At 38.7% G+C, this 17,907-nt stretch overlaps 1 protein-coding gene across 6 annotated transcripts in view; it reads left to right on the plus strand.

Moving 5' to 3' along the window:
* The window catches only part of BARD1 (BRCA1 associated RING domain 1), an 82,597-nt gene that overhangs the window by 55,079 nt on the left and 9,611 nt on the right, over positions 1–17,907 (plus strand). For all 6 annotated transcript variants that reach the window (XM_008259118.4, XM_017343084.3, XM_051848238.2 and 3 more), the window contains 2 exons: positions 5,216–5,348; positions 5,847–5,939. In XM_008259118.4, the coding sequence (XP_008257340.4) occupies positions 5,216–5,348; positions 5,847–5,939 (226 nt within the window). The remainder of the gene's footprint in view (positions 1–5,215; positions 5,349–5,846; positions 5,940–17,907) is intronic.

A 17,907-nucleotide genomic window follows, 5' to 3' on the forward strand; every position in this document is an offset into this window, starting at 1 on the left:
AAAAATTTTAGCAAGGTGTCTAATACAATGTCAGTGTTGATCAGCTCTGCCATTGGTTAATTCAGCAGTTAATGAGTGATTGCACCAGAACCCAAATCTTTCTGTTTATACTTGGCCATCCTTCATGTGGTGGTTTTGTCTTCATTCATCTCCCCTTTGTGGTTATTGGATATTTGCCACAAGTCCAGATGTGAAAATGGCCAGCCAAAAAAGAGGCAGGAAAGCCTTCCGTAGAAGGCTTGGTGTGGACTTTTCCTGTCTTATTGATCAGACTGGTCGCAGATTGGTTTTGATCACACCAGGGTGGAGATAGAGTGACTACCTGAACAGAATCAGCCTTCTGTGAGTGTGGAGCAAGTGAGGAGTGGACTTCATATGGATAACCAGCATTGTCCACTGTTGTCAGGTATACCAAGAGGGCCTACCAGTTTAAATCTCAGGAACAGCTGCTCAGCGATGAGGTGGCATAAAGAACCTTAGACATTTGAGAAACTCGAGTTTAGTGTGAGAGGAGTGTGTTAAAGAGGAATCCAGGGTAAGGAGCTTGGTTTGAATCAGACTGTGACTGTGAAAGGCCTTAAATTTCCTGATGAGGAGTTTCTACTTCATGGGGCCCTTCAATGTGTTTGTAACTGCAGTGGGACTGTTGTAAGGGACAGCGGGGAGTGGGGTGAGCCTGAAGGCTGACTGGGAGGCTGCTATAAGAGCCCAGGTGAGAAATAGTGAGCACTGGAATTGCAGCTGGTCTTAGCAAGGGGAGGATGGAGAAAAGAACAGGAGTTGGAGGCGTGTGCAGAGGCAACAGGGAGAAGACTGACTGTATCTTAGTAACTGTTTAGGCAGGAGGAAGTAAAAGAAAGGAATGAGCTGAGGTCCAGTCTTATTCAGAGGCTTCATGTCTAGCAAGGGCAGTGAAGTACTGATTGATGGCATTAGTTACAATAAGGAGTTAGCCAAAGGTAATTAGAATTTCATGCACCAGCGAAAGGAGGTTAGAATTTCATGCAGTCCTGGGTGCTTTTATAGGTAAGTTACCCTTAGACTTTGAAAACCCTTTATCTCTTGCTTTAGACTTCAGCCTTATAAATGTGTCCCAAACTAAAAAAATAAAAAAAGAAAAGAAAAAAGAGAAAAATTAATAATGTGTTAGAAGAGAACCTTGAAGTCAGCAATTGAATTTCCTCATTTTACAAATGAGAAAAGTAAGACTTAGAGTGGCTGTGATTGCCCAGAATTACTAACTAGGCATAATTTTTTAAAAGTGTATTACTTAGAACTCAGATTTCTTAGATCTCAGGTCAGTCTTCATTTAGTTCCACCATTTTTATAATATAAATTGATGCTTATTTTATTCATTTGTTCTTGAACTCTCCTGGCAGAACATAGCATGACTACATTGTTATTTGACCATGTTCCTTTTATGTAAAAGCTGGAGAAAGATTATTTTAAATGTGTCAAAAGTAGAGATATCTTAATTTTTTTAAAGAACCATCCATTTATTTGAAAGGCAGCGTTACATAGAGTCAGAGGCAGAGAGAGAGAGAGAGAGAGATCTTCCATCTGCTGGTTCACTCCCCAAATGGCTGCAATGGCAGAGCTGAGCCAATCCAACGCCAAGAGCTTCCCCTGGGTCTCCCATGTGGGCACAGGGTCCCAGGCACTTGGGCCATCTTCCACTGCTTTCCCAGGCTATAGCAAAGAGCTGGATCTGAAGTTGAGCATCTGGGACTCAAATCCTGTGCACATATGGGATCCTGGCTCTGCAGGCGGCGGCTTTAACTGCTATGCCACAGTGCCGGCCCTGAGATATCTTTATGATATTCTTAGAGTTTGAGGAGGATAGTTCCCTTCAGAAAAGGGTTTCACTAAGGAACTCAATACTTTCTGCTCATTATATGAATTGCTGTTGATTATTATTTACTGTTTTAATGGTTGATACTCGGCTAAGGAAAAGATAATGAACGATATCAAATCCTTGTACGTTGAAAGATGAGCTCTTCGTATGCAGCTCTGAACATGTAAACTCTGAGATCCCAGCCACAAGCAGACTCCACTCACTCTTTCTGTCACCTGTGCTGCCTTGCTGTGTCTGGAATGCACCAAACATGCTCTCATTTCAACTCCTTAGCCTTAGCCGTCTTTGCTCCCAGGACAAATAGGGGACCCGGATGTTGTCCTGGCCGCTTCCTCATGCCCTTCAGATCTGTCAGTGCTGCTTCACCCCTTCCTCTGCCCTCCCACTTGGCATCTGGCATCATCTACATTTTATTTGTGATTTTGCTCTCAAATAGAATATAAACTCTGTGAGGTCAGGGACTGATTTCTTGTTTACTGCAGTAGTCTCAGCATTGAGAACAGTGTCTGGCAACCACAAGTGCACCAAAAATGTGTGTTGAGTGCATGAGTGAGCACTGGAGTGCCCTGCGTGCCACGTGCTCATCCTGGAAACAAGCACAAGTGTTTGGTAGCTGGAAGCTGAGTCTGGAATCCTCAATGCAGTGATTTCTAAGCTCTTTGGAAGGGCTGCTTCAAAGAACTTCATACAGAGGGGAGGGTGGATGAGGCTTAATTCCTTCTACTTCGATTTTGAATTTTTTGTTTGTTTCGATTAAAGTTTATAGGCTGTCAGAAAGTATTGCTTTGAATTTGAGAAGCAACCTCTAAAAGACTTTACAAGCTGCTTGCCATACTCATTTTGCAACTTCTGTGCTTATCCCTTATGAGCAGTATGTTTGTCCATTTATTCTTTCATATTTTTTAAACTTTGTTTTTGATAAACTCATTAATGAAGAATCTAAAATTTTTACCTAAGAAAAAATACTGTGTTAAATTATTTCTTAAGAGTTTCTTTATGATTCTGAGACCTCTGCACATTCAAATCCAATCCCCAGACCCCAGTCTGCCCTACCCCCTCAAACATGTGGCTTTGACAGCTGCTTCCTTTCTATTTTATTATGGCACTTCTTAACTTCAAGAAATTAGTGCCAGTTCCTTTAATGCAAATTAAGAAACCATGATAGGAAAATGCTTGACCCATTTTGGTGCTTTCCTTGTAGAAATAGTATTATATGCTATCTTTAGAAATGATATCTTTTCACTCTTGGGTTTTGTGCAGAAAACTAAGGTAGTTGAGGTGTAATAAATTGAGAAGAAAGTGTTCTGTTTAGAGCTATTTTTATGGCACTTATTTATGTAACAGGCAATAATTTTTAAAATAGTGTTTTTTAAATAATATAGTAATTGAATAATCCATAAGGTAGACTCAATTTATTTTCATGTTATGAAAGTGTTTAGGTTTGATGACTTAGTATCTAGGAAAGATCCATATACAGAAATACGTGTGTGACATGGGCATGGGTATGTAGTGTACATAGCATGTCCAGAGAAACATTTGCTACATGGACCGTAGAGGAAGAAGTGATTCTGATAGCAGAACTTTGAAGTACCGAATACTATGGAAGTCTTTTAAAAAGTGTCTTGTATCATTTGCTTAGTACATAGCAGACTCTAATATATTTTGAGTGAACAAATCACAATGTTCATTTTGTTTATGGTTGTAGTCAGTGATCTCGATATAATAAATGTAGTTGTCAGACTGAATAAATTAAATTATCACTGTTCTGATATGTCTATATGATATATCTGCTATGAATGTTTAAATACCACCTCTGTCCTGCCTCATTGTTAATCAATGCTTGTGTGCATCCTTCCATTCTTTTCCTCGTGTTCTTTGCAGGTTTTGAAAACCCATATAGATGTCTAGTGTATCTATGTACATACATACATGTGAAAGCACTATGTTGTGTGTTTAAAAACGAAAGTGTTGTTTATACTTTTATCCTTTGATAAAGTAATGCTGATTTACTTTTTTTTCTTCTTTGCTGGAGTGTTGCTTGTCTTTTATTAGATAACTTTTGACTAACTTTCACTGTAATTCCATTTATTAAATTTCTGTTGACTGCTGTTGTAGTCACTATCTCATTGCTTCTTTGAATCTTTCATGCCATCCATCGTCCATCCATGCCTTCCCTTTATTTCTATCCTTTTTTGTCTCTTGTAAGTTCCAAGTCTGAATATTAAAATAAAAATGTTCATCTTTGTTAGAGCACTTCTTTCCTTCTCATGAGCTACTTGGACTTCTTAGTGTTTTTGAATCTGACCTCTGATTTTGAATTCTTCTGTCTGTTTTCATCTGGTCTTTGTTTTGAGAGGTTGCTTTTTAGATGATTAAAAAGTTTGTTCTCTTAGTTTAGGATCAACATTGTTCTGGAAGCCTTGATGCTCCCTACTTTTCCAGATAATCTCAGTTAAATCAAACAGAACAAGTGCGAATTCAACTATTGGAATAAGTTAGTGGAAGAGAGATAGAGAATTGATCATTTTAAATCAATATCTTGAGGTATTTGAGGGAAAGAAAGAGCTCATTGATGACAGAATGAAATTATAAGACCCTAGAGAGACTCAATTCCCATGAAGGAAACAACATGCCCTGGGTATGGAGAGCTATTCCAAGTAAAATTTTTTTGAGGGACAAAAAAATAATTATTCAAAATTATTGAACATCAGGTACTGAATGCAGATTCGGTGGGAACTATTGAGAATTAGCAGAAGACAAGAAATGAAATTCAAGTTTTTATCAAGTAAAAATATGTTTAGTATCTTTCTCTAGTCTTTAAAGTATTTTTATTTTAAAGCAATTTCAAAAGTCCATATATATTGGCCAGTGCCGCGGCTCAATAGGCTAATCCTCCACCAAGCGGCGCCGGCACACCGGGTTCTAGTCCCGGTCGAGGCGCCGGGTTCTTTCCCAGTTGCCCCTCTTCCAGGCCAGCTCTCTGCTGTGACCCGGGAAGGCAGTGGAGGATGGCCCAAGTGCTTGGGCCCTGCATCCCATGGGAGACCAGGAGAAGCACCTGGCTCCTGCCTTCGGATCAGCGGGGTGCGCCAGCCGTGGCGGCCATTGGAGGGTGAACCAATGGCAAAAGGAAGAGCTTTCTCTCTGTCTCTCTCTCTCACTGTCCACTCTGTCAAAAAAAAAAAAAAAAAAAAAAAGTCCATATATATTAATATATATGATTATTTAGGCAGTGGGACCAAGGATTTGATAGCTGGTGCTGAGAGAAAACCCCTGATTGTGTTTTGGCAGTTGTTACTAAGTGGGGCAGAAGGGAAAAAGATGTTGTTAACACTGTGGCATCTCCATTTTCATTGACAGTTGAACACTGGGCATCGTAGGGATAGACCTCTTATACTTATAGGCAGTGGACTTTCTTCAGAACAGCAGAAAATGCTCGATGAGCTTGCAGCAATTCTTAAAGCCAAAAAATGTACGGAGTTTGACAGTACAGGTAAAGATTTTGAATTTTTTTTAGTGGAAAAAATTTTAAATAGGTAATAATTCCCTTTGATAATTTATACATTTTTTAACCATTGATATATGGCTATATACCTTGCATCTTGTAATAAATCTGAAACATTTTTACAGTAATAAACCACTTAATAGTCTTAATGTAGTTAAGAAATGTAAAATTTAAAGCCTTGCACATATTTTAAGAGCAAATTTATGAGTTTGCTAGTGACAAATAAATTGTGGTACTGTGTAATGTCATAATTCCTTAGTTGTAATTTGAAAATAAAAGAAAAATTTGAGTTTACTAATGTGACCTTGAGATACATGGTTTATGATCTGATTTTTCTTATAGATGGCACATTAGAAAATGATACTAAATAAATCTTATACTTACTGCCTTTGAAGAAAATTCAGGTTTAAGTTTATAAACTATGCACTAACTGGTTATAAAAAGCCAGACTAATTAAAGAATTATTCTCCTTTTCCTATATTCTAGTAACTCATGTCATTGTTCCTGGTGGCACACTTCAAAGTACCCTGAAGTGTATGCTGGGAATTCTCAATGGATGCTGGATCCTAAAATTTGAATGTAAGTATTGGATTCGAATAGTTGTATTGTGAATTAACCAGATTTGTTTCATTTTCCTAGTGTGTTACTCCCTTTAAATGAGGAACTTAGGCTTATTTTCCTTACCTTTGTTAGTTACTGCATTTTGAAGAAGCATCTCATATCAGTGGTATCATATGGATGTTCTGAGTAAATTCCCACAACAGATCTATGAAATGAAAGTAGCTCATTGTTTTCCCTGTAAGACTGGAAAAATGCTACCTGTGAAACATACTGTTACTGTCATAGCTGAATCAGTAGTTTTAAGAAACTGTTGGGAAATTTAGACTGCCTGATTTGTAGTGAGTACACTATTATCTCAATTTTGCTTGGAAATGTGTCCCTCTTTTCTTCTCGTAGGAAGTCAAATACTACCACCTTAGAAACCTTCTTTTACCTTCCCTACTATTACTTGTTTGCTTTTCTTAACCTAGAATTTGTTTTAAGATTTACAATAGAAAGAAACTGTTATTGTGTAAAGGTTAGTTTGTTGATATGATGCTATAGTTATAGGAAGTGTTAAAATTAGATACTGGTGGAAGGTTTTCTGGGACTTCTCTGCATTCTTTGTAATCTCTAGTAACTATAATAATATGTAATTAAAAAGTTATAAATGAATAGTCAGTGTTTTTATTGAAACTTTTTTATTGAGAAGCAATGGTAGATTAAAATTCATTTTTACAAAAACCCGGCTTTTGGCCGGCGCCGCGGCTCACTAGGCTAATCCTCCGCCTAGCGGCGCCGGCACACCGGGTTCTAGTCCCGGTCGGGGCGCCGGATTCTGTCCCGGTTGCCCCTCTTCCAGGCCAGCCCTCTGCTGTGGCCAGGGAGTGCAGTGGAGGATGGCCCAGGTGCTTGGGCCCTGCACCCCATGGGAGACCAGGAAAAGCACCTGGCTCCTGGCTCCTGCCATCGGATCAGCGCGGTGCGCCGGCCGCAGCGCGCCGGCCGCGGCGGCCATTGGAGGGTGAACCAACGGCAAAGGAAGACCTTTCTCTCTGTCTCTCTCTCTCACTGTCCACTCTGCCTGTCAAAAAAAAAAATAAAAAAAAAATTAAAAAAAAAAACCCGGCTTTTATGGCTTTGTGCTTTGAAGGTTTAACAGTAGAATACTTGATCGATCAATATCTTAATTATGTAACTAATCTGTGGTTCGATGACTCAGTTATATTACTGTTTCTATTCTATTTGGTGTTCGTGTCCCTTTCCCTTCTGTTCTTGTGATGCTGGTTTCCACTGATACCCTGTGCTCCAGCTAAGTGACCATGACTGACAGTGCCACTCCACCTGTTCACATCAATCTCTCTCATTAGTCCCTCCTGCAAAAAGTTTGAGAAGTTTGGTGAATAATTGAACTGATTGATCATTTATACTTGGGAGAAAAGTTTCTCTTCTTGTCTCTCTTATTTTTGAACTTTCTTTTCTCTTTCAAATCTATGGAACCTCAGTGTTCACAAAACTCATTTAAAATGCTTCCATGATTATGGATGCCTTTGTATTGAACCTGTGCCAGAGACTTTATGAATGGTCAGAAAGAAATAGATTTTCATAGTAATAAGGTCTCAGCAATAAAGAAGCACGTGAAATTTTGAATGTTAAGACATTTACCACTTCACTTCGAGTCTTATCCTTATGAATATGTGAACTGGCATTTCATTACATATACAGTCCACATGATTCATTTCTGTAAAAATCTACCTTCTTCAAGAGATGTAAGGTTTGTCACTTTAATGGCTTGGGCATTTCATTTTTATAGAATCACTGATGGACTCAAGCTGATTTAATAGTGTGCTATTTGATGATTCTCACAGTAGTGAATAACACCCTCTAATATATATGATTATTTTAGGATAAAGGATGGATGGATCTTCTTCTTGAAGTTCATATCCTCATATCTTGTAATATATCATCCACAGAGAAATAAGTTCAAAGTTTGAGATGGGATTTTATATGGTTGCTGTATTTGTGAAAAGAAGTCAAGAACCCAGAAATACTGTTTCTTAATATGTATGAATATTACTTTCACATTTTCTGCATTACTCTCAGTGTCAGGCATCTCAATTTGATTTTTCTTTTTAAAGATGTATTTGTTTATTTGAAAGTCAGAGTTATACAGAGAGAGGAAGAGACAGAGACAGAGAGAGAGAGATCTTCCATCTGCTGGTTTACTCCCCAGACGGCTGCATTGGCCAGGGGACAAGAGCCAGCTTCTTCCAGGTTTTCCATGTGGGTGCAGGGGCCCAAGAGCTTAGGCCATCCTCGTCTGCTTTGCCAGGCATATTATCAGGGAGCTGGATCTGATGGGAAGCAACCAGGACTTTCTTAGGTATTTTCAGTTATGTATGTAAAGTATCTTGCAATGCCAATTTATGGGCTTAGCATGAATATTCTAACAGGGCTTCAGTGAATACAGTTGAACCAGCCATTGTGTCTTGTCAAATTTATTTCGCAGAATTATATTTATATTACATTTTACAGGAAGAAGAGAGCTATAGATACCTTCATGATCAAATTTGAGGTCGAGACTTTGTTTTTGATGAAAAATATTTGGAAATCCAGAGGGGCCGGCGCCGTGGCTCACTTGGTTAATCCTCTGCCTGCAGCACCGGCATCCCATATGGGTGCCAGGTTCTAGTCCCGGTTACTCCTCTTCCAGTCTAGCTTTCTGCTGTGGCCCAGGAGGGCAGTGGAGGATGGCTAAAGTGTTTGCAAAGGCCCCACACCTGTGTTGGAGACCAGGAAGAAGCACCAGGCTCCTGACTTCAAATCCGCTCAGTGCCAGCCATAGCAGCCATTTGGGGAGTGAAGCAACCAAAGGAAGACCTTTCTCTCTGTCTCTCTCTCACTGTCTATAACTCTACCTGTCAAATAAATTTAAAAAAAGGAAATCCAGAATACAAAAGTTCTTGAAAAAGTTTATGAAAAATGTGTATTGTAGAAAACAGTGCTCAGATTTCAAAACAATTTCTGTAGCAAAATAAGCTTATCTTTTAATTATATATTTCCATAAACGTTTAAAGGACCTTTGTTCAAAAATCTTATAAAAAAGATTTTTATACCTAAGTTTTATCTAAGATAATTTTATCATAAACTTTTCTCAAAGAATTTGACTTGTTTCTCAATATGCATTAAGTAAAATAAATCAATTCAATGTATCATCATATGAAGACATATGTTTTCAACAAGTGTTGGTTTAAAAGCTAGCCAAAATAATAATACGTGTTTTAATATGAATTCACAAAATTTAAAATACTGTGTCAGTATTTTCTGTGATACCCCAAATGTAGATGTATACGATGGTATGAGTAGAATATTCTTTTTTTTTTTTTTTTTTTTTTTTTGACAGGCAGAGTGGACAGTGAGAGAGAGAGACAGAGAGAGAAAGGTCTTCCTTTTTGCCGTTGGTTCACCCTCCAATGGCCGCCGCTGCAGCCGGCGCACCGCGCTGATCCGATGGCAGGAGCCAGGAGCCAGGTGCTTTTCCTGGTCTCCCATGGGGTGCAGGGCCCAAGCACCTGGGCCATCCTCCACTGCACTCCCTGGCCACAGCAGAGGGCTGGCCTGGAAGAGGGGCAACCGGGACAGAATCCGGCGCCCCGACCGGGACTAGAACCCAGTGTGCCGGCGCCGCAAGGTGGAGGATTAGCCTATTGAGCCACGGCGCCGGCCTGAGTAGAATATTCTGTTATGTTACATTTATATTTTCAGCCTTCATTTCAATGTCTTTTTACTCTTTGCTGTGAAATTTTGTAAACTGGGCTTGTTGCTTTAGGGTTTTATTCACAACTCAATTTTTAAAAACTACAATGGTTTTATAAGTTGTTTTTCCATTTTTGTCAGTGTGGTAGAAGGTTTCCTATGGTGCTTTTCCTTTTATTTAAAATTCAATATTATCATAGTCTATGTTATTAAAAAAAACCTAATATAAAACTTCTGCAAAAATACTTTTATATTGAGTGATTTTTTAATAGACACAGAAAAGAAATTCTGCAGTGTTTATTTTAGTTAGCTACTGCTAAATTTGAGTGGCATAAATTCCTAGTTTGGATCTAACAACATATTTATTAGGGCTATTTGACATAGAGTGATGTTTGATTCTACATTTTAATTTTTTAAACAACATTTATTTGACTGAGAGTGTAATCATTCTGATTTTTAGTGCTGTTTCACTTACAAATAGCCTGTAGCTCTAGAATAGCAGTTCTTCAAAATATAGATTTGTACTGTATGCTAGCTTTTGAAAAGTGAGGAAATTCAATTGCCTTTTATGTAGGTAACCCTTCTTTGGACATTAACAGATCTTCACCTGGAAGCTTAATTCTGTCTTAATCATATTCTCTAATTATTTGTGTATAACTATTTATTCAAAAATACTTTTTTCTTACCTTCAGTCAATTCTATGACCATTTTTCCCTGTCTAGAGAATGATATAGTGAAGAAGTTTAATATAAAACCATGAGCATCATCAAGGTTTATAAAACTAAAATGACAACATATATCCATTGATGTATATATATTTTTTGAAAGATTTATTTATTTGAAAGGTAGAGTTATAGAGAAAGAGGGGAAGACATAGAAAGATCTCATATCTACTGGTTTACTCCCCAAATAGCCACAGTGGTCAGAGGCCTGTGCTAAATCCAGGAACCTGGAATTCCATCCCATATGGGCACCACTTCAAGTCTTGGTTGCTCCTCTTCTAATCCAGCTCCCTGCTAATACTCCTGGGAAAGCAGCAGAGGATGACACAAGTACATGGGCCTTATCCACTCACTTGGGAGATCTGGAAGAAACTCCTGGCTTTGGCCCGGCCTAGCCCTGGCTGTTTTGGTCATTTTGGCTCAGTGAACCAGCAAATACAAGATATTTCTGTCTCTCCCTGTATAACTCTGTCTCTAAATAAATGTATCTTTCAAAATAAAAAAAAAATTGAATGTGAAAAGCAAATATTGTTTGGTTTAATTTTAAGAGGTAGCTTTCAATGAGTAGTTAATAGTTTCTTGTTATCTTTATATATTCTGTTTTAATCTACTTAAATATATATATAATATGTTAATCCTTTATCAGTTGCATAGCTTGCAAATAATTTCTCCCATTCTGTCACTTGCCTGTTCACTTTCTTGAGTGTTTCTTTTGCAGTACAGAAGCTTCTTAAATTGATATAATCCTATTTTTTAATTTTGGCTTTGATTGCCTGTTCCTCTGGGGTTTTTTGTCTATGTTTATCAGGGAAATTGATCTGCAGTTCTCTTTCTTTGTTGTGTCTTTTCTGGATTTTGGGAGTATTCCCTCTGTTTTAGTGGTTTTGAATAACTTGAGAAGAAGTTAAGTTAGTTCTTCTTTAAATGTCTGGTAGAATTCAGCAGTGAAGCCATCTGGTCTTGTGCTTTCCTTTGTTGGGAGGGACTTTATTACTGATTCATTTTTCATCTTGATAATGGGTCTGTTTAGGTTTTTCTGTGTCTTCAAGGCTCAATTTAGGTAGATTGTATGTGTCTAAGAATCTATTCATTTCTTCTAGGTTTCCCAGTTTTTTGGCATATAGCTCTTTGTAGTAATTTCTGATAATTTTTTTAAATTTCTGTGGTATCTGTTGTTGCATTTCCTTTTCATCTCTAATTTCATTGATTTGGGTCTTCTCTCCCCTTTTCTTGGTTAGTTGAGCCAATGGTGTGTCAATTTTGTTATTTTTTAAAAAAAACAGCTCTTTTGCTGATCTTTTGTATTTTTTTTTTGTTTCAATTTTGTTGATTTCTTCTCTAATTTTAATTGTTTCTTTTCTCCCACTAGTTTTGGGTTTGGTTTGCTGTGTTTTTCTAGATCCTTGGGATGCATTGATAGCTCATTTATTTGGTGCCTTTCCAATTTCTTGATGTAGGCACCTATTGCTATAAACTTTCCTCTTAACAGTGCTTTTGCTGTATCCCATAAGTTTTGATATGTTGCATTGTCTCTTCATTTATCCAGAAATTTTTTGTTTTCTTTTGATTTCTTCTGTGACTCACTGTTCTATCAGGAGCATGTTGTTCAGTCTCCATGCGTTTGCATATGTTCTACAGACTCCTGAGTTGCTTATTTCCAGCTTCATTGCATTGTGGTGAGAGGAGATGCATGGTATGATTTCGATTTCTTTGAATTCGCTGAGACTTGCTTTATGACCTAGTTTGTGGTCAATCCTAGAGAAGGTTCCATCCACTGCTGAGAAGAATGTGTATTCTGCAACTGTACAATGAAAAGTTCTGTAGACATCTGTTAAGTCCAATTCTTCATCTCAATTTCATGGGAGAAATTTTCTTTCTTGTTATGTATAGATTTCATTAGTTCAGGAATTTGCATTTGCTTACTTCTAACTAATCCTGTGATCTATTTTTTAAATCCATTTCTGGCATTTCTTCAATATCATCATCTTCACAATCTAGTATTGAAGTGTTGTGTTCTTTTAGGGGCATCATGTTGCTTTCCTTATTCTTGTTTCTTGAAATCATGGGTTTATAATTCAGCATTTGCTGGTTTCTTCTTTGATTTTTTGCTGTGGTGTATTTTATCTTTGGACTATATGTGGACTAGTGGAGTGTCTGCTTTCAGGGAATACCTAGAGGTGTGTGGTAAGTGTGGCCAAAGAACTGATCAGTGCTCCAGAGTGAAGGGCATGTCCAAGGTGTCACACCCAGGTTTGGCCTGGTGAATCTCTTATTTTTGTTTGTTTGTTTTTTATCATAGGGGAGATTTGTTCTTGTCTGTTAGCATAGACTCAGCTGAGCTCCTCTCCTCAAAGGAGACCAGTGCTTGGGCAGTATCTCCAGTGGGTATATTATTCATCTTCTCTGCCACAAGGACCACACAAAGGCTCTGTGCAGTCCTCAGTGTACACTCAGATCCCCAGCAATGTCCCTCACCAGGTAACCAGAGAGCCCCGATCCTGTGGAATCTCGCACAGTGACTGCCCAAAGTTCTAGCCATACCCTGAGTCCTCCCACGCAGCCTCTCTGTTTTCACAGCCCCCACACACAAGCTTCCCACAGTCATGAGCACCCAGCCCCCTATCTATTCTCCTCACCAGACTCAGGAGACTCCACTTGGCTGTTTGCTGGGTTTGGACACAAGCTAGTGCAGCTGTTATGTATGTCCAAAACGGCGCCTGGTCTCTGTCAGCTTGTAACAGGACGCAATTGCAGGGTGATTGGGGAGAGAGAAAATGTGCCTCCACTTTGTTCTTTCTCCTCCAGTTTTGTAGGTACACTATCCTTGCAGGTACACTATCCCCCATGGGGCTCCAAGCCAAATTCTCTCTAGGCTCTTTCGGCAGCTTTTTCTCCAGTGGCCTGGGCTGCTGCAGTTTGGTCTCACTTCACTCTCCAATGCTGGTGCAGAGGCTCTCGGCTGCTGGGGTCCTGTGTTGTGCATGTCCTTGCCCTCCACATATTTCCACTGTGTCTCTCCAATTTGCTTAGAGTTTCCTCTGCTGTTTGTTTTCTCCCCAACTCTTCCCTGAGACTGCACACTTTCCACTTTTTTTTTAAACTGCCTTCTAGACTAGAGCAGTAAACTCTCTCCCTACTCTACCATCTTAATCCCCTCTGGCTAATTTCTCATAACTATTCTATTTGTCTATTAACTGGTAACATAATTTAAAATAAAATATATTAAATGTGAGTAGAGAATGGCTGGTGTTTCCTTAGACGCTTTGTTTTTACAGCTAGGTAAAGGGTTTTTAAAAGACTGACCTAGGAATCAGAAGCTGGTTTAGTTTTTGTTCAGTTGTATCATTGGAAAAGCCACTTAAAATCTTTTAGGGCTTCTGGATTCTCTTTGGTCCATGTAGGCATTCAAGTTGCAACCTTAGGAGTAGCTGTCACTCTCAACTTTCAAGAAATTCTTAGGATTTCCTATGCTGTGACAACTTTAATAAAATGCAGTGTCAATATTCCAACATGTTTCTGTAGCCCTAGAAACTGTTCCTTAGTTTTCTGGGGACATGAAGAAAAGCTTTCAGTCTTTACTTGAGATTAGGTGGCATAGGAAGCTGACAAATTATTAGTAGGAATAAGAGAATATCAGAGGAATGTAATTGTGCAGCTTAGTAATTGTAATTAGAGCAATGGAGTTTTCTGCCTTCCTTTTTATTTTAATAGAAAGATCTATTTTATTTATTTGAAAGTCTGAGTTGCACATGGGGTTGGGGGGCGGGAGGGAGAAACAGAGATCTTCCATCTGCTTGTTTGCCACGCAAATGGCCACAACAGCTGGGGCTGGGCCAGGCCAAAGCCAGGAGTCAGAAGTTTCTTCCTGGTTTTCTACATGGTTGTAGGGGCCCAGGCACTTGGGCTATCTTCTGTTGCTTTCCCAAGCACATCAGCAGGGAGGTAGATTAGAAATGGAGCACCCAGGACTTGAACCAGCACCCATTTGGGATGTTGGCGTCGTAGGCAGTGACTTTAACCACTACACCACCATGCTGGCCCCTCTGCCTTCCTTTATAGAAACCTTGAACAGCTGCAATAGAGCCAAACATTGTATAAATTGAGGCATGCTCACATTACAGAAGCATTTGTTCCTTCCAATGAAGTGTCAAGGGTGGTATCTACCATTTTATTTCTCTTGTTGCCATACCTTTAAACTCTAGTGTCTGGTCTATTAAGGCAAATTCTGTTGGTGTACAAAAACCTGCACATTCATCTGTATCAATAGTTAACATTTTAGTGTGTTACCTGTGTGTGAGCTTAAGTTATCAGCACATAAACCCCTGAAATGGACAAGTAGCCACAAGTAAATAAGCCATTTACTTTTGCCTATAATTAGCCATTAGCCCCTCAGCTGACACAGTAGTTAATCATTGGAGTGTTCAGTGTTCCTGCTGGCATAGCCATTCTTCTAAAGATAATGTTATGTGTGCTCCAAGAGATTTAAGTTGGGAACTGCATGTACATGTAAATAATGAGCTTGTATAAAGCTATGAATTCACCAGATTGCTGCTATCTTTTGGATTGGTGTTTAGTGGGAAACACTGTATATGATATACCAGCATAATGGCAATGTTTCTACTTTGATATTTTGATGTAGTCAGAAATTTCGAGTCTCAGTATACAGTATTTGAGTTTCAGTATACAGTAAAATATTTTAATAGTAGGTTCATTAGAAAAATAGGTTTTTCATGTAGTGAGCATTTTTTTTAAATTGTTATTTTAAAACATACTTAATTCTATGTAAAACCAAGAATCTGTGTAGAATGTTTCTAAGTGAGAATAGTAGGATTTAGAAGTTCTGCTTAGCAAACTTGTGTGAATATGATTATTGTAATAAAAGATGTATGTGGCAAGGGATGTGAAGCATCTTCAAAAAGTTCATGGAAGGGCCAGAATTGTGGTACTGCAGGTTAAGCCACCACTTGGGCTGCTTGCATCCTGTGCCACAGTGCCAGTTTTCAGTCTCATTTCCTACACTTCCAATCTAGCTTCCTGCTGATGGGCCTGCTAAGGCAGCAAATGATGTGCTCCAAATACTTGGATCCCTGTCACCCACATGAGGACCCACATGTGTGTTCCTGGGTCCCAACATCTAGCTGGCCAAACCCTGGCTATTGCAAGCATTTAGGGAATAAACTAGTGGATGGAAGATATACCTCTGTTTCTTCCTCATTCTCTGTCACTTCACCTTCAAATAAGTCTTTTTTAAAAAGTTTATGCTGGGGCCAGCACGATAGCGTAGTGGTTTTAACTGCTGCTTATAGTGCCAACATCCCATATGGGTACTAGTTCGAGTCCCAGCTGTTCCACTTCCAATCCAGCTCTCTGCTGGTGCACCTGGGAAAGCAGCCAAAGGTGGCCCAAGACTATGGGCCCCTGCCACCCATGTGGGAGACCTGGATGAAGTTCCTGGATCCTGGCTTTGGCCTTGCCCAGCTCAGGTTGTTATGGCCATCTGCAGAATGAAGCAGCAAGTGGAAGATCTCTGTCTCTCACTGTCTCTGTGTAACTCTGACTTTCAAATAAATAACTCAAAAATAAAGGGAGGGTTATGGTAAAAGCATATTATGTAAAGCTATGCGTGAATGTCAAATTGCACCACAATAAACTTTCCTTTTAATTCCTTTTTCCATGAACTTTTTGAAGTACCTTTGTAATTGAATGGAAGCACAGGCAAAACTAAGAATTAAGAATTGCAGGAATAGGGGATTACAGCTATCTTGGGCATGAGTGTTGGATCTGAGTATACATTAATAGCCCCAAATTAAGAGAAGTCAGCATCTAGACAAAGCTCCGATTTTGTAGTGATGAATACTTAGTTGTTAAAACTTTTGACTGTTATATATTAAGCATCATCTCCTGAAAATATTTGACATATTCATGCCTCACAGACCCAAAATTTATCTTATATACCAGAATGTTATATTTTAGTGTACAATGCATAGGCTTTAGAAAAGTACACTGAAGGAGTCAAATTCCCTTTCTGCTATTTAATAGCTCAGTGATTTTAAGCAAGTTAACTTCTTTGCATTCCCGTTCCCTTCCTTGAAATGGAAATAAAACACAGTAAATCCTCATTTTTTGTGAGTTCTGTATTTGTGATTTTGCTTACTTGCTAAAAGTTTTTTGTAATCCCCAGAGTCTGTATTGAAACTTTTGTAGGCATGTGCAAAGTAGCAAATAATTTGTGTTGCACAAAGAATTTGTGTTCACAGCTGAGGTGAAACTGCTTCCCTTTTTCAGCTCTCATCCTGTGAGTGAGTGTTCAGGACCTGTCAGAGCCACGTTTTTGCATTTTTGTTGGTGATTTTACTGTTTAAAATGACCTCTAAATGTCTGTCTAGAGTTCCTGAGCTCAAGAAAACTATGATGTGGCTTTTGGAAAAAATCCTTCTGTTCCTTGAGCTATGTTAAGGCCTAAGTTGTGTTGTTGGCCCCAAATTTAATTCTAATGAATCAACAATATATACAAAATAAAGTACACTTTATTTAGGTTAAATAAACATAAAAAAACAAACAAAAGAGAGTTTAATATGGATTAGTTAACAAAATGCTCACAGGAGCCTAACCCTGTGTTCCCTTTCCGAGCAGTAGATCAGTATTCATGAACTTAGTGTTCATGTCTTTATAGAACATGACTTGCCAGTAACAAACTTTGTGCCAGTCTTGCTGGATTTGGGGAAAGATACAGGTACTTAGATTACAGATAGCAGCTGTTACCATAGTCATTTTTAAGAAGGTCTTTCCTTAGAACCAATGATTATATGCTTGGTCATTTAAAGATAAAAAGGTAAAAAAAAAATGGAATAAATTAGACTTTAGACTTTTTCTTCTCTCTTTAACCAAAAAGTACTTGTGTATGATTTTACCATTGGTTTTCTAGCCTTTTAAAAATGTCTTCTTTTAAGTTCCTTCAGTTAGCTTTACAATAATGAATACTTTATTTATTTTTGTTTTTGAAAGAAAAAAAGATAGAGACCCCATCTATTGGTGCACTCCCCAGATGCCCACAACAACTGGACCTGGGTCAGAAACGAAGCCAGGACATTGGAACTCAGATCAGGTTTCCCATGTGGGTGGTATGGACTCAATTATTTATCACCTGCTGCCTCCCAGGATCTCCATTGATGGGAAGGTGTAATTAGGAGTTGGAGCCAAGAATTGAACCCAGGCACTCTGATTTGGGCTACAAGTATCTCGGCTGATAGGTCAAACATCCATCCCAATGAGTATTTTATTTTAAACTTAAGGAAATTAAAATTTTCAGAGCACTACAAAGGGTATACATAATCACATTATGATACATTCTGCTCAGGGTATAAACGTTTCACATATTTACAACTGCTCTGTTCTTCACTACCGAAAATATGAGAAGTGAGTTTTGTCTTTTGAAGATTTTGAGATGCATAGTTATAGAGAAAGAGGAAGAGACAGAGATCTTCCATCCTCTGGTTTACTTTGCAGATGGCAGCAAAGGCTGGGGGTAG

The sequence above is a fragment of the Oryctolagus cuniculus genome, chromosome 3 (assembly GCF_964237555.1).
Source record: "Oryctolagus cuniculus chromosome 3, mOryCun1.1, whole genome shotgun sequence".
NCBI classification, from domain to species: Eukaryota; Metazoa; Chordata; class Mammalia; order Lagomorpha; family Leporidae; genus Oryctolagus; species Oryctolagus cuniculus.